The sequence below is a fragment of the Sphaerodactylus townsendi genome, linkage group LG07, assembly GCF_021028975.2.
Source record: "Sphaerodactylus townsendi isolate TG3544 linkage group LG07, MPM_Stown_v2.3, whole genome shotgun sequence".
In the NCBI taxonomy this organism is placed as follows: domain Eukaryota; kingdom Metazoa; phylum Chordata; class Lepidosauria; order Squamata; family Sphaerodactylidae; genus Sphaerodactylus; species Sphaerodactylus townsendi.
The window spans coordinates 87,302,763-87,330,394 of record NC_059431.1 but is presented as its reverse complement, the minus strand read 5'-3'; the positions used below and the strand labels follow the sequence as shown (position 1 = coordinate 87,330,394).

Below are 27,632 nucleotides of genomic sequence, written 5' to 3'. Positions count from 1 at the left end.
GTCAGTGGTTATTATCTAACTGGCAAAGTTGATTATGTACTGTGTAAATGAAAGGGTACTTGACTTATGGGCCACTGATCTAATCTAGTTAACAAGCAATATATTATTTAGCTGTCCTTACATTAATTACATCTGGTGACCCTCAGCTCTAATGTCATGAGAGATGGCAAAGAATTTCATCTTGGTTTCTCCATCACATTTGAAGCTCCTTAACGTTCAGTCTTTCATATGTTTGCACCAAGGACCAAGTGCTATCCTCAACAACAGCAAAGCTGCAAGAAAACTAGATACTCCATTACAGTTTGTTGATTTTGATTGCAGTGTTACCATACTACTCTTTTCTGGCAAAAAAATAACTGATATAAATACGTGCAGCTGCAGAATAAGAGACTGAAATGGTATTATATGTAAGACTTTAGGAGTAATGTATTTACTCCTGGACAACTGGGTGTGATATGTGCCTCCAGTTTAACAGAACTGGGTTCTATTGAAAGCTACTATTGTTACCTCAGATGCTTTTACATCTTGAGTGCTGCTGGTATTATAAAGATGACAGAAGTGGTTTTATGATGTTAAAAAACCACCAACTGATCTGGAATTCAGGGTTTTCAAAATATATGTTAAAAAAATAGAGAGTGAATTTGTACATGGATCTCTCTCTCTCTCTCTCATAGGTCTTTTCATTGCATATATAGTCAGCAGATGTTTCAGATGTAAGTAGCAACACAGCCTGTCTTTTGATGTAATATTTATATCCTTGAAACTCGGTGGATGTTTAACCTATGTGGAACTTTAGTGGATATCTTTATTTTTAAGGCCTGATCTTTTAGCCCTAAAATGTTGTAAGCTGAAAGATTAGATTTCAGTATGACTTCTCTGAAACTCATCAATGCCTCATGTCCACAGCTGCAAGTCAACGTACAAAATAACATCTGTAATTGGTCTGAGTTTCAGCTTTCATTACAGGTTCAATGCATAAAGCATGGTTTCTAATGAGTTTCACATTAGTACTTAAGTGACAGGGGACAAATAAAATTTGTTAAAAAATGAAAAAGAAAGTTGATTTAAACATTGTGTCTTCTACAGAGCTAGTATTCCAGAAATTGCATTGTAGTCCCCATATTGGCAGACCCAAGATAACACTTTATATTCACAACAGTAGCAAATAACAGTGGTGAGGCTGAAATTAGAATATCTAAAAACCGGATCTGGTTATTTAAACCAAGATCATTTATGTCAGTGTGGCCTCTAAATCGTTGGTGGAAATGAACTACAGGTAGATTCTGCATAGCATAAACATAACGTCTTTAAGACATTATAAAAAGGTCAATTTTGGGGTTTTTTGTTCCCACAGCATGAGAGAACACAAGTATTGCCTGCCAAAATTAATCTTTTCCCCCACCTGCTGCATGGAACTCTTGTCAGTTTCATAGTGGCACCCGCCATTTTATATGCTGCAGCAGATTTTCCATGGATATTCCCTATGGAGGTTTCCTCCACCTGCAGGTCATCCACTTGCTATTTCACTGTAAAACATAGATGAATAAAGTTTATTTAACAGAGCGATTCAGTGCATGTGTCATTCCACTTTTTTTGTTTTGAGGGGGCTGTCTGCGAAGCTACAGCAACAGAAATATGCGCATATTTGCAGCTTCTCTAGTGATGTTGCTATAACTTTGCAGACAGCCCCCTCAAAACAACAAAAAAGTAAAAACAACATGTGCCCAGAATTGCAAGACTAAACAAACTTTATTCGTCTACTTTTTACAGCAAAATAGCAAACAGATGAACTACAAGCAGAGGAAACCTCTGTGGGGAATCTCCACAAAGAATCTGCTGCAGCACACAAAACGGCAGGTGCGAGCAGTAGAAATGAAAGTAAGGGGTTTGGACAGGAGAAATAAAGCATTTCCTGCCTGCTGGCATTTGCTCAGCAGGCAGCAATCATCTTCAACCCAGGTGGGGGAGATCGTTAGTTCAATGATTTTTGAAAACCCCAGGTTATGAGGAATATAACGGGCTGAACATTTGAAGTTCTTCCCCAAAATGCTATTTATATGGTCCCAAATACATTATATTTGTGCTGTGTGGAATCCACCACAGTTTTGGACTAGAAAGAACATTTTTTATTCAAGGAAGTTGTAAGACTGAGGAGGCCTACTAACCCATACAATTATCTTCAGCTACTACTAGAGGGCCAAACCAAGTACAATATGATTGGGACAAGGGTTAACTCTCCATGCCATTATCCCAAGACAAATCACCTCTTTCCAAACTGATTTGTGACACAGATAAAAAAACACAGAGGTAACCCTATAGCAGTTGTATATCTTTTTCCTGGGGGACAAGCACTAGCTTGGTCAGTCAAGAGACATTACAGTTGTCCTCAGCAGCATTACAGAAGGGGAGGTTGGAGATTTCCTGCCACCAGTGTGGGAGGGGGCCGAATTGGCACTGGCCTCCTTCACCCACAGCCTGGGGGTCCACCTGGATCATCTCTTTCAATGGAGGCCCAGGGGGCCCATGTAACCCGGGTTGCGGTTTTCCATCTGCGTCAGGCCCGCCGGCTGGCCCCCTACCTCTCCCAAGCGGATCTAGCCACTGTGATCCATGCAACGGTCACCTCCAAGTTAGACTATTGTAACTCGCTCTACGCGGGCCTTCCCTTCCGTTTGATCTGGAAGTTGAAACTGGTCCAAAATGTGGCATCTCGTTTGCTCACTGGAAGCGCCATTAGAGATCATAGTTTGCCTGTATTGCGCCACCTGCATTGGCTCCCAGTTGCGTTCCAAATCATCTTTAAGGTTTTGGTGCTAACCTTTAAAGCCTTACGCGGCTTGGGACCCTCGTACCTACGGGACCGTCTGGCCCCATACGTCCCAGTTTGGCCTCTGTGTTCAACAGAGGCCAATCTCCTGGTGCTTCCTGGCCCCTCAATGATGGAGCTGGCCTCCACTTTACAGCCCTGGCTCCTGCCTGGTGGAACATTCTCCCTCCAACTGTCTGGGTCCTGTGGGACCTTGGTGAATTCTGCAGACTCTCTAAGACTGAGTTGTTCCACTGGGCTTTTGGGGAGGCTGGCCGCTGATGGCGCCCCCGTACTTTCACCTAGGTGGTCCCTATTACCTACGGGACCTTCTGTTCCCCTCTCAGGAGGGGTTTTAAATTGTTGGATGCTATATGATGTATGCTGTATTTTAAATGGTTTTAGTTATTCTAATGTTATAGAGTTTATATTTATATTTGAGATTATGATTGTGCTCTTCCTGTTATGTTATGTCATTTTATGCTGTACACCGCCTAGAGCCCTTCGGGGGTGGGCGGTATATAAACTTAATTTACTGGTAACAGCAACAGCAACAGCAACAGCAACAGCAGCAGCAGCAACAACAACAACAACAACAACAACAATAATAATCCTCTCTCCCATGGTTGCTTTCAAAAACCCAGATTGTCCCATCATGGACCTGCTATCTCATTCAATTCAGCGCTTCCTTTTTTTTTCTTATTTCCTCTACAAACTTCAAGTAGCAGCCATATGGTGATAACCAAACCGCTCTAAACCTCCTGAAAACATGTTTCGTACTGTAATATTATTTGTAAATTACCAAAAAAGAAAACCACACTCCTATCCAAATACCATCTTTCAGTGGGTAACAATGATAACATTCTCAACATAGCATGAAAAAAATTACTCACTTCCATATTATACTCGGGGAAAATATTTCAATGAATGAGAACAAATGCTGAAGATAAAGTTAAATGGAAATTCTACCTACAATACCAACAACATCATGTCAAAATAAATCAAAGGAGAAAACTAGTAGGTTTTCTTGCCAGGAACTGATGGGTGTTACAAACTTCATGTGATGGGGATTGTGAACACAGCAGAGCCTGCCCTTCTATTCTTGCTAAAGCACAAGTACTCTTTTCAGTCTCTCCCCAGTATGAGTCCCATGTTGAAGATTACTAAGTTAATAATGAGCACAGATCTCCATCCGCTAGAACCAGGTCTCAGAATCATTTGTTCTTGATTTTGTTGTTGTTGTTTTACAATATCATCAGTGTAAAATGATACTTTAGAGGGCAAAACAGTGGATCTCTGCTTTAACAACCCAACGATCTAACATTTCAAATGATGCAGACAACAAATGGGGAGAAACCACAAGGGAAAAGAAACTGGCTTTTCAGTAAAATAACATGTGTTTATAATGCCATAACAGAAGACAAGAGAAACCACATAGAGGTGTCATCCCTTATTTTTATTTAATATCCAGATTTTAAATATATCGATTACTTTTAATGCTAGAAGGTGTGACCTACATAAAGCAGGGGTAGAAAGTAAGCATTTTAACAAATGTTCCCTGCATTATATGCCGAGACTTTGGTGCTGCTGTTGGTGATGATGATTGAAGTGTGATGAAAAATGACAACTCTAATTTGAAATAAAAGTGTAAGATGATATGGCAAAAGAAAGACAGAATTAGAAGAACAAAGAGGCTATTGTAGAGCTCGGCTGTTCAGCAGCCAGAATATTTTCCACTTAAACAGCCGAGCCCCCTTTCGCTTCTTCTTTCATTCTGTATTTCTCTCCTGTCTCTCCCCTCCTTCCCAGATAGCTCAATTATTCATGGGTCAGTTTATTCTCTTAAAACTTTCTTCAGCTAAAATAAAACTCAGTCTTTCAAAAAGATGGAAAAGTTAAAGCTTCCCAGGCATTGTGCCTCCAGCTAATGTTGCCATTTCCGAAGTTGATTAGGAGCCTTATGGCTGTGTTCCTCCTCCACCTGTGACATTTTTCTCAGTTCATGAGATAAATGTCATAGGCAGTTAGCCAATCAGAAATCTGAGGGTACCAACTGTCACTGTACCATGAAGAGCTGGCACCCCAGTTTCTGATTTTAGTTGTAACAGTTGAGAAATTGAGAAATAACCCAATTGAGAAATAACCCAATAACCATGAATATGGTCCATCACTACTGGAGAGGCTTCTGTAATATACTGGCCTGAGGACAAACCCTCCTCCCTTAATCAAGTTGGCCTTTCGACCAACTATTCTTTGAGAATTTCACCCAAGCTCAACAACCAACATCCAGGGAATCAACAGGATAACATCTGTCATATGATGGAGAACCTGATAGATAAGCATATTCAAGCTCTTCAAATACAGCTCCACCACAGGTCTCCACGGCTTCCTCATTTGGTGGCTCTACAAACCCATCCTCTAATTTCAGAGATTTGTCAGTTCCCACATCAATTGGATAAAAAATAAAAACAACACAGGAGGTAATTAAATAATTTTTTAAAATTTTAATAACTTTAATGTACTTTATTTCCTTGTGATAACTTTATTGTACTGTAGAAAGTACAAGAACAGAAAAAAGCTACACTGAGGGCTCAAGATCTATTTCCAATATCCAGTGGTGGGATTCAAATAATTTAACAACCGGTTCCGCTGGTGGGATTCAAATAATTTTACAACTGGTTGTTTACAAGCACCATTTTAACAACCGGTTCTGCTGAAGTGGTGCGAACCTGCTGAATCCCACCACTGCCAATATCCATTCAGTGACCCAATTTCCAAGCTGTGTTCCCAAACTCAAACATCATCACTAGAAGAACTGGCTGCGTGGCTGCGGCATGGTAGGTTTTGCTCTTACTGGATCACAGCAACACAGTCTGGAAAGCCCACAACAGCCAGTTGATGCTGGCTGTGAAGGCCTTTGACAATACAAAGGTAGTTAGGTTCAGGGGCATTCCACCCATGGGGACAGGGGGGTTCAAATGACCCTGGGCATACTGGTGGGGGTGCAAAATTGCCCCCACCCCTCTCCTCCCTTGAACCAACCCGGCTCAGAAGAACTGGGTCAGCACGGGGGAGGCGCCTAAAGACAGAACTGGCCTACTGCCAGGAGCTGGCCTGCTGCTGCAACACCCATCCAAGCTGCCTTCCCTCCCTAGGCCCTCGGGGGCTCTAGATCTTTCTAGATAAATGACATATAGGATAGAGATTGCAGCAGGTAGAGGAATTAGGTGAGATTAAGTGAAAAAACTGGATGGATTGAACCCGATTTTATCTTGGTCATATTGAGAAATAAGTTAAATCCAGATCCCTTCATGACTATATTTACTTTTGGTGCTTACTCCCAATGTATTGGTTGTCTTGACAACTGTTATTGAAAAACACCAGAACCTCTATGGTCCACTACAATTTTTGCAGAGGCTGAGGAAAGTTATTTGATCAAGAAAAGGAAACAAATTAATTGGACTGGTAATGAGTTAGGAACAGAAATGGAAATACTGAAAACAGCTGAAGAAATAGGTTTTCCTAGTTTTCTATTGGAATAATTGTTGTGATGTAAAGACCCTGCATTTAATTATTTCTTTTTACTTGATTAGATAACACCCTAATAGTCTGTATTCTATGTTCTTTCTTTTTTAACAGTACTTGTAAACATAGTAATCAAAACTACCAGCATCAAGTAAGTGGGTATGTTCTCTATTCTCGTAAACATCCGTTTAGTTTTTGCATTTTTAAAATGATCATCTAGTCATCCTCCTAGTTAGCCAGGGTTTCTGAAAACAGTTGCCGAAGTTCTGACTCCAAAGAAGCTGTAAAGAAGCGGGCTTCTCTTCTTCTAAAGGTAGCCAGAAATCTATGTTGATTTTATGGCAAGTTATTGGGTGGCCAGATGTAAAGCAAGGAGCTTTGCCCTGACAAGTTATAATTGTGCTAAGCCCCATAAATGTCACTCAGCAACTTGCATCCTTGCCCCCCTAAGTAACATCAAACATACACAGATTGAGAGAGGCATATCAATTTCAGCATGTTATCATCCAAAGGGGATCCTAAACAGAGAATTTACAAATGGTAATGATTCACTGAGAATGAAAACCAAGTCCTAGTCTTAATGTGAGCACCTTGGAGAATAACTTATAGACAGGCTTATCCACAGTACAGCCCAAAGCACATAATGAAGAAACAGCCTAGTTAAAAATGAGTCCCTGAAAACGAAATTCATGAAAATAAAAGTATTGTTATGATAGGTTTTTCTACTAATTCAGCTTTTGTCACCTGAAAAGCTGATAATTGCAATGACACCATGTTATTTGAAAGAGGGGAAGGAGGAGTGATTTTAAGGGTCCAAAAGCAAACCTGTTACTCCCCCCTAGATTTTTTTTCCAACTGAAAAATGCACAGGCTCTCTATGGAACCACAATAACAACCAGTTCCTTTCTTGTCTTGTATTTTCAACATTAACTCCTAGCATGGACTAGGGAAGACTTATTAGAGGAACAGATTTATCAAGTACACCACCAGCATAGGCTCTCTGCAAATGGGCCATACTAACCTGTAAAGGGAAAGTGTGGCAGAGAAATAAGCAATGGCTGAATGAGAGATAAAACACTATTTAGCCTGCAGGTAATAAACAGCAATAGAGATGATCAGTGGAATCAAGTATATATTTGCTATAAAGCTGTAGTAGAGGTTCTTAACATCAGCAAATAATTAGCATCTGCATGTCAAAGGCTTTGTTCCAAGGGGCACCTGTTTTGAGTAGAAACATAAGATATTATTTAAAAAGATGGGCATGAAATTTATCTGTATCTGTTTCTACTCCCTGTAGTACTAAGTGGCTTTCAACATTTTACACTTTTCCATTCCATCCTCACCAGAACCCTGCGAGGCAAGTCAGATTGAGAAAATGATGGGCACAAGGTCTCAAGCAAGTTTTCAGACAGAATGGCATTTGAACCAAGGTCTTCCAGACCTTCTCATCTAGGCACTATACCACACTGGCTAGGTCTTCTGTCTAGGCACTATAGCACACTATACAACACTTCCTGTTCTAGGCACTATATCACACTGGTCTTCTGAACCTAGGTCTTCCAGACCCTATAGTCTAGGCACTATATCACATATGGTATCACATAAAAGTGATGTGAAGGCAGAGGATCACAGGTAAAACAGAGGATCACAGGTAAAAGGCAAATGGCCTTTGTTGGTCTTAAAATTCCACGGAGCAGCAAACAGGCACAGGTTAAGCAGTTCATGCATAAAAGGCCAAAGTTTTATTCTTGGTATAAGTTTTCATGTACATGCACATTTTTTTTCAGATACACAGGGGTATCTGAACAGGTTTATATGCACACAAAAGCTTCTATCAAGAATAAAACTTCAATAATCACAAAGAATTTTTAAAAGCATTAGTATATATAGACATTATTATTTAATTCAAAATTTTAAAGCATTTCTATCTGACCTTATTTCCTTGAGCTTGAGGCAGCTAAACAATGGAACAGCAAGTTGCAAGGACCCACAACATAAGGAGGACATTAACACAAGAACGTCCAGATTTAAAAACATGCAATTAAATCTACTGAAATAATTTACTCCCTTCCAAATGTTCTTTGCAACCGGAATGAATGGCATGCTTTCCTAAACGTAGTCACTGAAATTATTCTCTAGGAGGTCATTGCAATGGACTTCACCTGCTACACAGAGAACCCATAATGTAGCTTTTGCTCTATGGACAGTCTTAAGAATCAAAATCACAACTGGCACATTGGAGAGGGCAGGGAGATATGGTTCAATATATATGAGAGCCCAAGGCCATAAAGAGCTTCACACATGATGGCCAGCAATTTGAATTGCATATGGAAGCAAACAAGTAACCTATGCAATTGATGCCATGCTGGAGGGATGTGTTCCAGGTGGTTGCCCTTTGATGGGTGTCTTCTTGCTGTACTTTGTACTAACTGAAGCTTTGGAACTGTCTTCAAAAGGCAATGAAATGTGGAATTGCCTTCCAGCAGCCTCATATGGAGTCTGCTCCATGTGGGGCTGCCTTTTGAAGACAGATCTGAAGTTCAGTTATAGTAAGTTCAGTCAGGAGTTTTTGTAGCATGAATCAGCACAGTCTAGATAAGGGACCAGCTTGCCAGTTTAGTTCCAGTCTTAAATGACTAGTCTGATGAACAGTTTCAAATACTAGCTGCTTTGCAATTTCTGGATGTTTTTTCAAGGATACTTAGAACAAGACAAACACAGAGCTCAAGTGAAAGAGATTGGCAAGCATGAAAGCAGTACAAAAACCCTATGCTGGACCATTAGAAACATGTGCAACTTATAACCCACGTGTTCTCTTTTCTCCCTACAACCCTAAGAATATGAATGTTTAAAAACAAGCATATACTGTGCAAAAAATCCAAGTTGTGATTGGACTGCTATTAATAGTTAGGCAGATTATGTACTAGGTCCCCTGCAAACAACTTTACAGTGCTCTGGAACTGAAATTTTTTTGCAGGGCTCAGCATATCTTCCCATGTTTCCAGGACTATAGTTCACTGTGAATCTGACAAGAAGAGGGCCTTAAAACATGTTTTGCTATCTTTACATTTTTAAAAAACAATTGCAAGTGTCAGGGACATTAGTAAAAACATATTTTCACCTCCCTCAGACACAACATGTTGTATAGTTGCTGGTGGTATCATCAAAATTGCTAATAGATATATAGTTAGCTTGGAGAGTTGCTTTGGATTTCACATTTAATATAAAACTGTGATGTTTTGAAGTTGTGTTTTCCAAGATCCATGAAAAAGCAATGCCTCTGGGAGGTTTTGAAATGTAGGCTTGAGGGTAAATGATGCAATCCTGGAGTCAGTTCAGGCAAAGAATTGGAGAACAATTACAGACACTTAAGACACTTTCAGACAAAGGAATTCTAACTCAGGCATGCTGATTCCATACCAAACACCTCCAAGCCACACAAGCCCTGCACAAATCAGTGCTGGTTCAAGCAGCAGATCAGGGAGTGGCACGATTAGCAGTTACAACACATCTTAGCCCAGTTACTGTTGTGGGAAAACCAACTATATTTGGCTCCTCTTTACTCAGCATGCCTCTTACCCTAAAAGCAATGATCATGCAGGAGTCCTACAGACATTGGCTCATTCCGCACACGCAGAATAATGCTCTTTCAAACTGCTTTCAGTGCTCTTTGAAGCTGTGCGGAAAAGCAAAATCCACTTGCAAACAGTTGTGAAAGTGGTTTGGAAACGCATTATTTTGCATGTGCGGAAGAGGCCATTATTTCAATACCCTAAGTCTCATTAGTCTAATCATATATCATCTCTTGATAAGTGGGGCACAAGACATTAGAAATATAGGGTAACTAAGACATGGAACATCAGCTATGGTTCTTGGTTATATTATAAAATCTTGCTATTAGCTAAATAAACAGGACAGACTTATGGGAACTTGCATGGATGCCACTGAAGGCAGTAGCCCTGTGTGTCTCTTCCTTTGCTCTCACCAACATGATCTAGGTCTACAAAATGTATAAGTTCCACATGGTCCATCTTATGCATTGAAGGCAACCTGTATGAGAAAAAGCTGTCTGCTCAGATGGATCATTGTTATCTCTTTTTACATTGCTACAATGGCAAAAGCTTTTGATCAATTCCAAGTGAAGATTTATGTGGCATTTCTTGAACCACTTATCTTGTCTCTAATTAATGAGAGGGCTTAAAACAAATAGAAGAAAACCACATTTTGAAACAGTAGTGCCCAGGAGCTTGTCTTATGCAACCTTCAGATTTGTATAACCTGAAAATGTGTATTTAAATGGTATTTTTGATACTGTCACATACAATATACGGCATAGTTACTATTTAGCCATTCATTACATTTTGAAGTATGGATGGGAAACATTTTATGATATTTTGCACATATTTGGAGTTTTGTATTTGTCACATGACTATATGTATTATATTTATGTGTGACTATTTGTTTATATTTTGATTAGCAACTCAGCCATCCTTTTGACAAGGATGCACTCTTGTATTGGAATTCCCTTGATAGGCCAAAATAAATGGAACACTGCAAATTTTTGCTAGAAGGGACCCTGATCTTTCCCCTAATGTGGAATAACAGTATACTTTTCTTTAGTATCATGTGTATCATAAATATCATCACCTAGGTTACAAGGTGAAGGCTGGTTCTTAGACTTGTCCAGATTTGAGATTCAGTGTCAAACCACTCTGTGCTTGGAATTCCCAGAAGTTTTTTCAAATGTTATTATCAGGCATTCAAGGATTTGATTTGGATTGAAACCGCAGAATGAAGGGAGGAAAAATTCAAGTTCACCCCAATGGGGCACATGGATACTCCCCAGAATTATTTCAGGTCAGAAAATGGTGCTGTAGGGAAGGTTTCAGACATGGTCCTAATTCAAATTGGGTTCTCACATGCCTTAAAATTATGGTTAAAAAACTCACCATGATCTCTAAATAAACAGCTCCTACAGCACTCCTGATCTGCCCCTTGCCATAAATCATGTGAATGAAAGAAATGTTCATATTTCTGGCTGTGTCTCTATGTACTGAATGAAAGTGAGATATTATGCACAAACCGAAATGCTGTTGGTTTCCAAACCACTAGAAAATCCAGGACTGGAGTCATGCTGTGCCAGAACCCGTATGCTAGGGATGCTGGCCAGAAAGAAGGAAAATTGGGCCTTGCCTTATGTATATTTCTTCCTGGCCATAAGCCATTTCTTTTCTTTTTTTAAAAAAAAGAGGAAAAGAGGAGAAGGGCTGCATGGGCTTGAATACAGGATCCAATGCCATGTCCTTGTCACTGAAATAATTTTATTGAGGGTATACATACCTTATATGCTTTTGGTTTCCAGGTTCAGGTCTTTAGTGCTCAGTCAGAAGTATAGTGATTGTCCATGGAACAAAATAGGAATGTTACTCTGGGATATATTTGGCATCAAAGCAGTGATGACAGTGATGTCGGCTGAACAGCCCACAGTGGCTTCTGTTTGTCATCTATGTAGATGGGGTGGGGTTAGCAGGGTCTCAGTTCAAGGTCTGAATGTACACTGTGAGAACTGGGTTCCCATAACACCACAGGCAGTTCCCTAAATGTAGATGTATGCAGGGATGCCCTTAGAAATCAATCTCTGATCTGAATTCTGGTGGCAGAGCTAGAGGAGGGTGGATCATATTCTGGGTATCAATTTTAGCAGGCTGAACTAGTGATCTGTAAAAAGTCCATGAAGGAAATGCCTCAATATTGTGAAAAAAGACTTAATTTAACCTTTGTGTGAATGGACAGTAAATGCACACTTTGAACCATACGAACGACATGTACACGTGCCAAGAAGTAGCACAGCAGAAGAATACAATAATTTGATGATATCAGAAGCTTCTGAGAACTCTAAAAGAACTAGCATTGTTGCACTGTCTGTCCCTGTCCTTCTGCCAGGTTGTTCAAGGTGTATTGGTTTGAAAGCCAGTCTTCAAAGCCAGACTGAACTATCTCTACATTGTCAACTCATCTGAGAAACCTTGGCATTGCTAAGCCTCAAGTGCTTAGACACACAAAAAACTACAAGATGGTAATTAACATCATTTGGGGTTCAAGTCTTTTTCAAGAGTAGTTTCATCACCATCTCTGCCAAGGCAGTTGGCACTATATCTTTAAAGAAGGATTTACTACTACCTGCATCCAGCTGGCAATTCTCTCCATCCAACTTTCTCAAGCCAGCCATGGAGAACAAGCGTCAAGAATTGATGTGGCAACCTAGATTCCTCTAAGCAGCTTGTCTAAGTCCTCAAGTTACAGTAACTGAAATTCATCCAAGTGATCCCGCCTAAATAGTGCACTGATAACATTTTGAGAATAAACAGCTGAATAAGTGGGGTCTAGATTGTGTTAATGTAAATTCATCTTCAGAATGCATAGCAAACATGTCACGGTGGTTTCTGCACAGCACAAATAGCTGAGGAAGCTACTTATCCCTTTTGGGGGAAGAACTTTGCACAGTGCTCTTTCCCAAAATGGGTTCAGACCATAATATTTCTCTTAACCCAGGTTTTACCAAAGTCACTAAATTAGAGGTTTTTTTTTTTTTGAGAAACCGCAGGAGTCACAGCAACCTGGACTGCTTGCAATCACTTCCTGGAGGGGTGAAATCTCCAGTGGGAAGACAAACAGGGGAAATTGGGTTCAATAATAATGTGTTACACACATTATTAGTGTGCTGTGCAGAAACCACCAGTGAGCCTCAAAATATCTGGGGCCAAATGTCAAAACTTCTTTACCATTTGGAATAACTCAGCTGAATTGCTCCACGTACATACAATGGTGATAGAAACGTAAGCCTGCTTCACTATCATCACAGCCACAAAAGAATATCTTCAGTTATATTTTGTAGAACCTGTAGGACGAGATGTTCCATGAGGTCTATGTTTGGTGGATTCTGCACAGCATAGTATTAACAAGTTGCATTCACTATTTGAATCCAGGTCTATTTTATTCAGTTTTTGTATTTCACATGGGTGCCCATTTTTGGTGAAGGAAACCAAAACCAGTTTTCTTTCTGCCCCTTCACACAAACCCACTATTTTTTTTTTACAATGAAGAAGAGCTGCAGAGGCGCAAACATCCCATTTTTCCTGTGTTCTGATTGGCTGTTCCATCACCACAGTCCCCCTTCCGCCCACTCCTGCCCTCTGCTTCAGATTGGTGGAGAATCTACAGCAACCCCGGGAGGCCAAACAGGACCTCCCCTTCCCATTTCTACAGTGTGGAAAAAAAGTTGAGGACTTTGAAACCATAACACATGTAAACATGAAGCATGCAACCCTCCACCCTAATGTTGTGATGTACAAAATAATAAAAACTGTTCAAAAATGGAGCAAAGCAATATGTCCCATCCACATCCAAAGGTGTGCATCTGCCTAGCTACATGCTGTAAGCACCCCCCAAAATAAAGAAGAAGTTGCAATGGCCAAATTTGTTGTGAATCCACTGCTGTACTCATTTGGGTGAAATGGCACTCACAGCTACTGCCAAGGGGAGAAAACGTGCTTGGGGAATGTTTCAGAAACAGCAGGCTATCATACTGAATGGCAGCTCAGCAGAAATGAAACTGACATGATAAAAGGTGGGAGAACAGGCGGCAGGCCAGGAAAAATAAAGCGGATGGGCAACCTTGGCAGCAGGTTCAACCCAGGATTTTTCAAAAACATAATGATTTTGACGATTTTTGAAAAAACGGGTTGTGGGAAATATAATGGGTCAATTCTGATTTGGGGAAGGGACCCATGTAAAGTACTTCCCCAAATCACGATATTTCCCTTCATCAACCCATTATGTTTCTACCATGCAGAATCCACCTTTGAAGTAGTAATGATATTCTATCCAGTAGGACCCTCTCTTCCCTCCTTCCACCACTCTTGAAAGCATTTCTGTCTATATCTCTTTTTAAAACTGATACAAACATTTTGATTCTTTTTACACCATCTGGATAAACTGCATATCAATTTTACTGTTGTGTTTTATGCTGGAAGCCACCCTGAATGGAATTCAATAAATAAATATAGATCAAAGTTTCTTCCACTGATGCTCTAGTAGTTCTGCTGATTCATTTCATAAACCTCATTGCTTCAGTAAACCAGGGAGCTGAACAAGCCCTTAGGACAGTACTGTAGCAGGGGTGTAGCACCAATGGGGCGGGGTGGGGGGTGGTGCGATGCCCTGCGCGGTACTGTGGCAGGGACGTGGTGGGGGCATTCGGGGGCAGGGGGCGCTGGTTGCATGAATGCCCAGGGCGCAGTTTCCCCTCGCTCTGCCCCTGTACTGTAGAGAACACTGAAATTGTGACAGCCTCTTGGGCCTCTGCATTTCCGAAGTATCTAAATCTATGTTAAGACATAACATAATAAGGCTGTTCCCAGGAGTCAAATTTCCAACCAAAGAGTGTATTTTTCAAACTGAGGGTAAGCAGAGCTATGGCCCCTTCCACATATGCAGAATAATGCACTTTCAATCTACTTTCACAAGTGGATTTTGCTATTTTGCACAGTAAAATCCAGCTGCAAAGTGCGTTGAAAGTGGATTGGAAGTACATTATTCTGCATGTGTAAAGGGGTCTATGAGAGACCACACTGGTTTCAGAATTGACATCAGGAAAATGGCTAATTCTGCATTTTTTGAAAATACTAAAGTACTCTAATGTGGTATTTCCAATGGGAAGCAAGTTGTATCACCTTCCAAATAGGAATGATACGAGAATCCATAATACACTGTTTCTACTGTACTACACTATTCTCCATAAATGCTCTATTCCTCCTTAAACAGAAACATCTGAAAATAATTATATGTCCTTTAATTGTGGGTGTTATTTATTAGCAGGTTTCTGAGGAAATGCTTTTCTCAGAAAGGTGTGGCTTGAAGCAGCTGGATCTAAAGGCAGTCCAGCTTCAATCCAATACAATCTGGCAGACATTGTTGGTTGAGTGATTCTAGAGAACAATCCAAATTCACATGTTATCCTAAACTAAAGCCTGTTAGCCAAATAATAAAACTACACAGACCCTAGAGTCCCTCATTAATAAGCTGCAGAACAGCCAATAATGGGATTCCCTGAATATATAAAACTTGATTTTCAGAAAGGCCACTAGGTCCTCTGATGAAAATGAGAGACATGTCCCTGTTTCCGTTAATTAACAGAATAGCTGAGATAAGTGAGGCTATGCTGTACGTCACATTCCATTTAGCTTAAACATCTCCCTCAACAATAAAGACCTGTGCCAGGTCAGAACACAACACTGATGAGAAAGAGAGCTGGGGGAAAAACAAACCAAAGAAACAGAAAGGAAAATCAGTGCAAATGTTTATAAAATGTCAGGAATTATGCAGGATTATGGATGGGCAGAGCTGTGAAACTTGGATGTAGACCTACGGCAAAGTTCAGAGATGTGTAGATCCAAAGCTCCCCCCCACCCCCCAAGTTCAGTGAACTGGTATAGCTTTATATTTACATCCAAAACCTGATGAGTCTGAGGCTTAGATTAAATAACTCTACAAAAGCACAAATGTATCACAATTCATACATTAATTAGAAACTTATCCATCAATTAAGATCTTTGTAAGAGTCATCAATAAATAGCTACAGGAGAGGGCATTCTCTGTCCTGGTGCCCTGATGGCAGAATCCATTTCTAGGGTTGAACAGATTCCCTCATTTCCATCTCTAGCAATCCACAGATGAAATGATCATTCACAAACCTCAACAATATGTTTTTTCTTGCCTTTAGCAGATAACTTTATTAACAGAGTTATTAGGCCATAGCCCACAAGCTCCAGCAGCATTTGAGGGAGGGGACTGACACACTGATGTCACTTCTGGTGAAGTGACATCATGAAAGGAGGTACATGCCCTTCTGTGTCAAAACATCACTTCTGGTTTCTGGAAGCAGTGACATCAGTGTATCAGTGCAATGCTGATGCATACCCATTTCCCCCTACTTTCCTCCGACTAGCCTTTCAGGCAAGCAGACAGTGAATGAGGTTGTCCTGCTATATTTATCAAGAGAAGTAAAACTTGATCCAAATATGATCAAACACAAACTATGGCATATTTCATGCCTGGATAGATTGCTTACTGCAAGTCCCATAACTCAGGTTTTGATCCAGGCTGGTGGAAAGGTATCTGGATTGGATCATGAAATTTTGTGATCATCCTGACTTTCTTCCTGGCCAGATATCTTTCAGGCACCAGGTAAGGGTCATCATATCTAGCAACAATGGCTTTTAGAAATAAAAGGATGTACAGCAAGTTTTATCAGTGCTGCTTTTGTTTTGAATATTTACTGTTTTTGATCACTGATAGATAGTTGGATCAAATACTTTTCAAGTAAAAAAAGTAGATTTAAAATCTATTAAACAAATTATAAAACAAAAACAGAAATGCTTTGCTAGGTCAAAAGGCCATATAACAGAAAAATGGACACCTTTGACAGCTCTCATGCATTAAACATTAAAAGCCGAGGACTCATTAACATGAAGACTCTCTCCCCTTCGTCCAGCTGATCACCAGGAAAACTTACCATGCTTAGCTCCTTCAATTACACACAGTGAGGAGTCCTGATCAGACAACAGTTTTGACTACAACAGTTGAGATTCTCAAGCAGCTTCATGCCTGCATGGTAACCACTTGTTTTACAGGACCAAATCAATGTGCCTTGCAGCTGCTTTTCACCAGTCTAAGAACTAAATTTTCTCTATTTTCTGCTGAAGCACTTATGCCCCCGAGTCATGATCAGGTCCTCTGCATTGACACTTGCAGTTTATCCCTTGTACTTGCTACAATGCATTGCCTGTGCAGCCAAGGCTATCTATTCAAGGAAGGAACACAAGAAACGAGGGCAAGCTTATTGGGTTTCATGGGCAAACCAGAAGCTACATTAGTAGTAAATCTCAGTCAAAAAATCTATATCTGAATTTATTTTCTTTTAATTATGTGCCTTTGACAATTGGAAGCTGGTGACAGACAAGTGGGATGGGGGGACTGCAATTGTAATTGTACAAGAAAGCATCTTAATCATGCAAATAGACAGATCTGAACAGTTTGCTAAATAATCAGCTCTACACTCATGATTGACAAGGAGGTGAGTAAAACCAGATGGTGTTTACAAATGCCTACAAATAAAAGGAGAATGAACCAGGAAGTATTTACAGGAAAAGGGAAAGAATGAACAACATACAGAAAAAAGGAAAAGAAGTCTGCTCTTACCTGGCACAAGCCACTGATGCACATATCCAGTGATTCAGTGTAACATCGGGTGCCATCCAAGACCTTAGGTGCCAATTCCACAACAAGACTTGTCCCTTTGGCCTGGCACTTTAATGAGCATGGGTTGTCAGGATCATTAGAGACCGGAAGCCATTCATACAACTGCCCCTGATATTTGACATCATTATGTGCTGAACACTGCTGTGTACGAAAATCACCTGCTTCTGGAGGGCAGTCCTGAGGAAGGAATGAAAGAACAAATTTAGAGAGTCATACAAAATGAGCTGCTGCATTTATAATATGATGTCCTTAACTGTGGGCTGGACACAGGCAAGAAAGTGTCACAGCAGCTCCTGGTTAAACATATCTTCAGGTTTTCTAACCAATGCAAAAGCTGCAAAACCTCTCTACCAGAGGTAGAGCTAGCATCATCAGCTGGTAAGCTGGGGTAGATGCTAAAGTCACAGGGCTTCCCAGAGGCCCACTAATAGACCTTGTGTGACATAACTGTGCTTTTTTTTTGTATTTGGAAAAAGTGGCAGCTTAAAGACAGCCTACTGCTATTTGCCATTGCAAACTTCACCCACTATGGATCTTTGCCATGCTCTGTTCACACTAAAAGCCCTTGTGACCAAAGAGCAACAGGACACAAATACAGTAAGTCATGCAGGTTGGGGTCTGCTTTGAACAAAGTCATGTGTAATCACTCTCATATTTCTTGCAAGAAGAGAGGTATACCTGTGGAAGAAAGAGGTGAGGCAGTTTGGATCCCTCTTCAATGTAGCTCCTCAATCAACCCACATGACTATTCACCCACACCAGTCCCATAACTATAAAAAGTACAGGGTTGGGGGAGGGGAAGGTTGCAGTGATCCATCTCCATATTGTCTGTATATTGTCTCCAGCAATAGACACACACATCAGTCAAACTATCCCAACACCATCATCATTAAGGATTCTTCAGTGAAGTGCTACTGAGGGGTGACTGGAATAGGACTGAAGTATTTCAAGGCCTTACGATTTGAGTACAAGAAGTAGATAAATTTGCCCCTAACAAAAATGCTAGTTACTTAGTATTTCATTCTAGTACTTCTAAGAAACACATACAGACCAAGCCAATGTTTCTTTTTCCTTTGTAAAGGAAGGAGGAGGGAGAATCTCTTGATTCAACTGTTTGTTTATTTAAGCATTCTTTTGCTAGCATTTCTTTCCAAAAGAACCTAAATCAGTCCATGAAGCAAAGCAAGCCAGAAAAACACTCTGTATATTTGTATTACTTCAACCTGACTAATGCAAGCAGAGATTTTACAATCCACAGAATCAGCAAGTTTCAGGAGATTTTTTTTTAAAAAAACGCACTGCTGTCCATGCCTTGTTTTCAAAGCATTCTGAGGGAGGTTTCAGAGATGTTTTGGGTGCAAACATTGGTTCTCTTATTTGTGCAAGATCGTATGCTAAATTATAGTTTAGCTGTTAATGAGTACCATGCACATCTTTTGCTAGACCTCTTGAGACAAATGGTTTCTATAGAGTCAGATATTTTGTCCTTTTTTCAATAGCTTTAAATCCAGATCCATTCATACTCCAGATGCATCTATTGTATATACAAACATATGAAACTACCTGATACTGAGTCATTAATATTGGTCCACCTAGCTCAGAATTGTCCATCATGACTGAGAGCAGCTTTAAAGGGTCTTGGGGAGGCTTGTCACGAGGAGGTATTGAAGCCATCATTGAAACAGCAGGTGGAAGCCCTTGCTTGGACACTAATTATGCAAGTACAAACATATCTATACTGTGTGAGGCTGAGTGGTGGAGACTGATCAACTCCAAGTTTCGTAGATGAAATGGATCAGCTAAGTCCACTTGAATCCAGCTTATGGACTGATACTGGTACTAAAACTGCCTTGGTCACATGATTGGCTGTCTTTGTTAGAAGACAAACAAGGGAAATGCAGTCCTTTTGTTTATCGTGTATCTCAGCAGCCTTTGACATGAGTGGAAATGGGGTGAATTCAACCCTTACCACTCTCCTGAGTAAAGTTTGAAGCCTTCCTCCAGACTGAGAAACTTTCCTTTAAATTAAGCAGTTTTTCTGTTGAAGGAAGAGTGTCTTAAATTGAAGGAAGGCTGCTTAAACTAGAGGAAGGCTCCTTGGGGGACACTGGATCCAACCCAATATCTGTGTAGAGTAAATGGCCAAGATGAGCATTAGAGGCACCACATTCCAGTGATGTCATTACTGTCTGGCTGACAGATTTCTATCAGATATGACTAAATGGCACTGCCTACTAAAGCTATAGAAATTGGGAAGAAAGGGATCAATAGCTCCTTCTGTTCCACCCACATGCCTATTCTCTCTTTTCTCTCAGAGCTTCTCATCGTTTTTATTGTGTGGGAGCTGCACAACATGGCTTGCTTCTATACTGTTTTAGTAAACTTCAGCCACCCAGAACTATGCAGAAAGAATCTATGGAACCTAGTGTGGTTCCTTATCTTGTTAGCACTGACTCAGTTTCAGGAGTGGGTGATCCTCTTCACTATACAGTGGATTCTTCCCTTGAGGCCCCAAGCCTTTGACATTACAGAAGTAGTTGAACAGCTCCTATACCAGTGGTGGCGAACCTATGGCACGGGTGCCAGAGATGGCACTCAGAGCCCTCTCTGTGGGCACTCGCACACAAAGTTCATCATGTGGGAGGGGGTGGAAAATCACCCCCCCACACACACACACCTAGGCTGGCCTGGGCATGATCCTTTACCTGGGAGTAAGCTCGGTTGCTGGCAATGGGGCTTGCTTCTGAGTAAAACCTCCTGGGATTGTGATTCGCCCATTTGAAGCACGGTTGCTTCACTAAGCTTACTCCTGAGCAACGCGTGCCTCGGAGCCAACCGTTTTTTCTAAAGTAAAACCTCAGTATTCGGGTTAAATTGCCGTGTTGGCACTTTGCGATAAATAAGTGGGTTTTGGGTTGCAATTTGGGCACTCGGTCTCGAAAAGGTTCGCCTTCGCTGTCCTATACCATAAAGATAATATTAGAAGTGGTCTTCAATTAACATCCCCCTTCCCAAGCCCACAACTTTCAGTTCTAATTTGACCTTATCTTGGGTTCTGTTCTTTTTGGCAAAAAAGGGGGGGACTTTATTAACATGACTAAAACAAGAAACACACTAGTCATGTGTTTTGTATTCCCTCACAGTTTTACTATACCTCTTCCTAATACTACGGCAAGATATATAAGCTGTCCCCATAATGGCAGAAGGGAAATGTATATGTTTGATACTGGAATATGTACAGTAGTATAGTAAGTAGGAAGCATGAGGCAGATGTAGTTACTGTTTCCCATTTTTCAAGGCACCCTTAAGTGCCTTATTTTATTTTATTTCTTAAAAAAAACTTTATAAGACCATGGCTGAAGGAGTTCTGCCTCTTGGGCTGTCTCAGGAATAGATAACACCATCTTGCCTTAAATGACTATCCTCTCATGCCACATGGACAATAATCTAAAACATAAGAAACACAAATACTAGGAAGTATAGTGACTTCCCCATAGCAATAAAGGAAGAAAGTGATTATCTAATGCCCAGCATAATGTACACAATGTATATACAGAGAAAACTGTTACCTCTGTTAAGGGAACTCACTAGAACTTCTACTTCCACAAGAAGAAATTGGATTAGGGTGAAAGGCTGCAGTTCTCAAACACAATTGTTCATGAGCAGTTTGAGAATGATGGGACAGGAATTTTGGGACAGAATGATGGGAAATTTTGAGAATGATGGGCAGGGGCGTAATGAGGCAGCCCTGGGCAAACTGTAGCCCTGGGCAAAACCTGAGTTGGATGCCCCCCCCCATGGGTAGCCACTCCACCACGACCAAAAATTTTTTGCACCAGGACATTGGTGCCTGCAGGGGGTGCATTTTTAGACATATCACCACCAATATTTCAGCATATCATCAGGAGACTGTCCTTATGCTACTCCCCAAGTTTGGTGAGGTTTGGTTCAAGGAGTCTAAAGTTATGGACTCCCAAAGGGGGTGCCCCATCCCCCATTGTTTCCAATGGGAGCTAATAGGAGATGGGGGCTACAGTTTTGAGGGTCCATAACTTTGGTCCCCCTGAACCAAACTGCATAACTTAGCAAGTGATCTCCAGATGATACCCTGAAATGTTGGTGCCGATACATCAAAAATTGCACCCCCTGCAGGAACATCCTAGAAATTTGCCCAAGAATCTTTGTTCTGCATTGAGTTTACTGCATTGCTGTCAATGGGGGTTGCAGGCTGTGGGGGGCACATTTCTGAAGGCACAGTCTCAAAACTTTCAGGGTCTCATCAGGAGACTGCCCTAATGATACCCTCCAAGTGTGGTGCAGTTTGGTTCAGGGGGGCCAAAGTTATGGACCCTCAAAACTGTAGCCCCCATCTCCTATTAGATCCCATTGGAAACAATGGGGGATAGGGGCACCCCCTTTGGGAGTCCATAACTTTGGACTCCCTGAACCAAACCTCACCAAACCTGGAGGGTAGCATAAGGACAGTCTTCTGATGATATGCTGAAATTTTGGTGCTGCTAGCCTAAAACCTGCGCCCCCTGCCAGCCAAAAATGGAAAACCACTAAAATACCGAAAAACGAACCCAGCATTTTGATGCCCCCCACAAGGTGATGCCCTGGGCAGCTGCCCACCTTGCCTAATGGGCATAACGCCAGTGATAATGGGACAGAAATTTCATTTGCTAATGAAATATTTCAGGAGCAGCATGTATGCCTTGCTTGCACTTAGAAGAACAAAGAAGCAACTACATTGCTCATCTTGAAGGCAAGATTGTTCTGTATTTCCTTCTAGCTGAACCTGAATCAGCCATGATTTTAGAAACTGTAAGACAACATGGTGTGAGTGCTCTGTATGAACAGTCACTTGGTAGATACTGATCAGCTGGATTGGGGCTATGTGGTCACTGGATGTAAACAACCAGATACACCATTAAAGTAAGTCTAACTGTTCTCCCTCTCATTCCATGAGGGTATATAGCTCAGCTTAATAGCCTGGCTTATGCCAGCATTCACAGAGCCAAACTGGATCTCTTGTTTGGTTCTGGCTTGACTCAACCTACAAAACCTTCCAGCTTGCACTGATTTATTTTAACAAAGACAAAAGGTCCAATAAAACATACAGATATACAAAACCCTCTAGTCTTGCTTTCTCACAATTCAGTAGGATTGTTTGAGCCATTTGTTTTTATTTTTAAACCAAAGGAATAAAAAATGCATGGTTCACCTAGCACATTCTCAGGACACTGTGGGTGATCAGGACCAAAAGTTAAATACTGCAGGTCTGATTTCCAAGATTAAAATAATAGCATGGATTGAAAATAGCCAAGCATATGTTTAGAAAAGTTTCCTGTGAAACTTGAATCTGTTTGAAGGATAAATATAAGCACTCAGAAAAGTGTACAAGCATACTTATGCCATTGGCCCCAAGGCAGGAGTGAATGAATTTCAATCACCAGTGTGAAAGGCCAGCACAAACATACATTGTTCACTCCCAGCTATGTTTAAAAATCTTCTAGCCTAGTACAAGCATCTTTATACTAATCCACTTCAGACTATGAGTGGCCATGTCACACTATGGTATATGGTTGGCTTATACCAAAGTATTGGTGCCACTAAGGGCAGAGCTCGTTTGCACCCACCCCACCCTGTGGATTCATCTGTTGATGGCTGGTAGAATGGTCAAGTAATCTGTTTTCCAGGGTCAGATCAGCAGCTGGACTGCTGTGTAATACCCCTTTCAACCAAGTCTACCCTCACTTCTTAGTTATTTGTGATGTTTAATTAATCAAGGAAGAATGGCCTATTACATATTTTTCTTGGGTCACAAGCATTCTCTCTCTCTCTCTCTCTCTCTCTCTCTCTCTCTCTCTCTCTCTCACACACACACACACACACCTTGAAATAATTTCTATTACTCAAGGGTAGATGTGTAATTTTTCCAGGAATGTTGATGTCATTTGGGGAGGGTGGCATACCTGCAACCTTTAAACTTTAGTACCAACTGTAGTTATAAGCTGATGCTTAATACAGAGTAGCTGCTAACCTTTAATCACATATTTATATTCCACTAAGTAGAAACACCTGATTCACCAAAATGTAATGAAGCCTATGTCCCTCTTCCTTATTTAACCCAAGAGGAGCAGCTTGTGTTACTGTTCTTCCCCTTGGATGTAGGGAATAACCAAGGCAACAATTTCCATGACAAGGGAAGACTATTAGAGGTTTTTGTGTGGCTATGAATTAATGATCTTCCAAAAAGTCTTAATGTTAACAGACTTGCAAACTGAAGGACATGGCTTTTCCTGCAGCTTTCAACATTTTCTAGCATTATTATCTTTTCCAGTGAGTCATGCCTTCTCATGATGTTATCATCTATGGAGAATTCTATGGAGAATTCAGGCTTAATTTGATAAAGAGCTCATATAATTATAAGAGTTTCAGACTAGAATTTGGGAGACCCAAGTATGAATCACCACCATGGGGCTTACTGGACCAGTCTAATCTACCTCATAGGTTCACTGTGAGGATAAACTGAAGGATAGAAAAATTATGTAATGTCATGAGCCAGTCCCTGGGTACTTACCATGACACAGGCAGAACCTGAGGACACAGTGCAGCCAGAGAAAGCTGCTCCTGAGGAAGACCAGGCAGCAGAGCCAATGCTCAGTTCTTCCCTGCTTGATGACATACAGGTGGAGAAGCCTGCAGATCCTCAGGAACCCACTGATGAGCCAGCTGTGCAAAGGAGGCCAAAGCAGAGGCTGCTACTGCAGAAGCACAGAAGGAGTGCTTGTTTGGCAGCAAGGTATTGGAGATTAGAAGTCTCTGCATCTGATGAAGATTAACTCCTTACAGAATCCCAGGCCCCTGAACAAGGCTCTCTATGTAAGCCTTGCTGTGAGCTTGCTTCTGCCTGGGTGCAACAAGTGTATTTCCTGTTGTTTCTGTGTGCCCGGTCTACTACTGATCTCCAGCCTGTTTGACTGATCTTCTGTGCTGTGACCTGTTGGACTAGCCTGTGATTATGCCTTTGCCTGCTGCCTGCCTTGACTCATTGGACTGCCTTCTGACTAAGCTTTTGTCTGCCGCCTGTTCTGTCCTGTGAGACTGGACCTGACCATGCTTTGCAGCACATGTAAACTGCTTTGGGTCCCTACTGTGGAAAAGACTTAATACAAATGAAGTAAACAAATATAGCCGAAGATGGAGGGGCAGATAAACTGTTAGTTGGTGGGTGGTAAGGAGAGAGGAAACAGGGAAAGATGAATATACAGAGGATGCCAACAGGAGGAAAAGAGGCATTAATGTGGGGTGGGAAAAGTAGGGTGGCTCCTATAATCTGTAGTTTCCATGCTGTGCAACTGAGCCTAGCACAGTCAGTAACAAGCTTAACACAACTGGACCCAGTCGAGCTCAGCAACTTGAACCCTACAGAATTTCCCTAGGGGAGGCTGCTGGGGAGGGAAAGTCAAAGTGAGGGGTCAGATAAAGGTAAGTTGGTGGGTTGGTTGGAAGCAGATATAAAAGCAAGAAAAGAAGTGAGGTTACAGGGGCTTGCAGGGGAAAGAAAGAAGACATACAGCTCACACACACTCACACCCCGTCTAACTTTCTGGCATTTAGATTCTAGTGACCCAGCAGAGAGCACTTTCTCTAGATAAGCTTCAATAAGCAGTGACTAGGACAGGGGGTGGGACACACAAGAATTACTTCCTTGAAGATAGCCTTGTGCTAAAAATATATTCAGATTTTAAATTACCAAAACAAAACAAAAAAGCAAAAAAAGCACCTCTGACAAGGACTGCTGAATGAAGAAATCTAGATTCAAGCAGAAACGAAAGGGCAGTCAAAAATAAAAATGGCTGAAACGGAAAGGAGATGAGTTCTGATGCTTGACTTCTGCAACACTAGGGCCCCTTCCGCACACGCAAAATAATGCGTTTTCAAACCACTTTCACAACTGTTTGCAAGTGGATTTTGCTATTCCGCACAGCTTCAAAGAGCACTGAAAGCAGTTTGAAAGTGCATTATTCTGCATGTGCGGAATGAGCCTAGAGGTGTCTTTGCATCTGCTACAAAGTCTGAAAGGGCTTTGAGGCTGATGTTATAGACAGAATACTGAGCTTGTAGCTGGAAAATCAGGATTCAAATAACTTCTTAGCTGTGGACTCTGTGGGTGACTTGAGCAAGTCAACATTTTTGACTAAAATGGGAGCAGCAATAATAGCCCCTCAAAAGTTTATTGTAAAAAAGTGACAAGATAATTATAAATGTTGAATACACACAAAGCATTATTGAAATACATGATACCAATTATAATTATTGCTGCAGGATTCTCTGGCACATTCACTCAAAGAGGTTAAAAAAGTGAATTTATTCTACATAAATTATTACACTTTTGTGTAAATGGATACCTTGTGGGTTTGGGGCTGAAAGTCTCAGCGCCTCATTCTTGTAATTTTAGTTTCCAATAGGCAATTTTTCTTGCAACCACAATCATAGGCTCTAGTTTCTTTCAGATTTATTTTTAAAAAAATGGAATGAGAAGGCTGGCTATATACACACATTTTACTAGAAAATGCAGGAGTACAACTACAGTTTGGTCCTGCTTTTTTTAGTTCAGTTTTCCTAACTGTCAGGTCTTTTTTGTGGATGAGAATCTATATAGTTCAGCACATTATCTTTAAAAAGAAACCTTTTAAAATTGTTGGGTGTATTTCTTTCCCTTGAATATTTGCCTAACGTTAATATCTATGAACTCTTATTCATTTTCTCAGATTAATGCTTCCTACAAAACCAGCTTTCACTTTAAATATGTTTAGTAATTCCCAACCAGCATAAGCTTTTTAATTTTAATGCTAAAAAAAGTTTTAGCCCTTGTGCTGGAAATATTCCTGGTAACAACACCTAGGGTTACCAACCTCAAGATGGTGTCTTAAGTTCATCTAGAATGAAATTTGATCTCCACACTACAGGGATCAGTTTCCCTGGCAGATACGACAGCTTCTAGGGGCAGACTCTATGACATCACATCCCCCGTAAAGTTCTTCCCCTCCCTAAATTCCATCCTTTCCAGGCACTGCTCTCAAATGTCCAGGAATTTTCCATGCTGGAATTGGTAGTTGTAGTCATAAAACAATCCTTTTAAATCAGATCCTTTTATTTGCCCACCAATGTGGTGTTCCCATGCCAATTTCTGTTTAGTGAGCTTAGGGGAAAGATAGGATAAAGTCCAGATGTTGTCGGACAGTGAGTATTAGATCAGTTTGAATAGAGAAACATTCAAAATTTAAAGTGGGTATAATGCTAAAATACCATATAAAGTTTTGGTTTATTTTTTTTACCATTCCCAAGGTGTATACATTTGCTGTAAGAGACCAGAAGACTTGTTTCTCCCTGGTCTTCTCCGCACAGCAGAAATAAAACGTCCTACAGGTGTTTTAAAAGGATGTTTTGGCACCTTTTGTTTGCTCAGCACAGACAAAAAAAGAGTCAGCAGTCAAAAAAAATTCTTTTTCCCCACCTCCTGCCCAATGCAGTACTTGTCAGTTTCATAACTGCGCCAACCATTTTGTGTACTTCTGCAGAGATTCTTTGTACTTTTCCCATTTGATGAAGGCTTCCCATGGGCTTTCCACTGCTTTCAGCTCATTGGATGGTCATTGCACTGCAAAAAGTAAATGAATTTTGCCTGGTGATACCACACACATATCATTTTTCCTTTTTGTTTTGTTTTGAGCGATCTGTCTGTGAAGTTACAACGCACAACACAAGTATCTTTGATACGTGCACATTTGAATTATTGCAGCTTTGCACACAGCTCCCTTGAAATGAAAAAAGCAAAAATGACACATGTAGAGGATTGTCAGTCAAAACAAACTGAATTAATCTACTTTTTATAGCGCAGTGCACAACTGCAGCAAAAATGAAAGTAAGAACTGGGAGAGGAGGAGGGAGACATACCTTCTCTTGCCTGCTTTTG

The 27,632-nt window shown here is 40.9% G+C and overlaps 1 protein-coding gene across 1 annotated transcript in view; it reads right to left on the bottom strand.

Annotated features, from left to right (window-relative positions):
- Positions 1 to 27,632, bottom strand: part of ADAMTSL1 (ADAMTS like 1) — a 569,359-nt gene that overhangs the window by 194,853 nt on the left and 346,874 nt on the right. Inside the window, exon 5 of the mRNA XM_048504173.1 lies at positions 17,591 to 17,827. Within this exon, the coding sequence (XP_048360130.1) occupies positions 17,591 to 17,827 (237 nt within the window). The remainder of the gene's footprint in view (positions 1 to 17,590; positions 17,828 to 27,632) is intronic.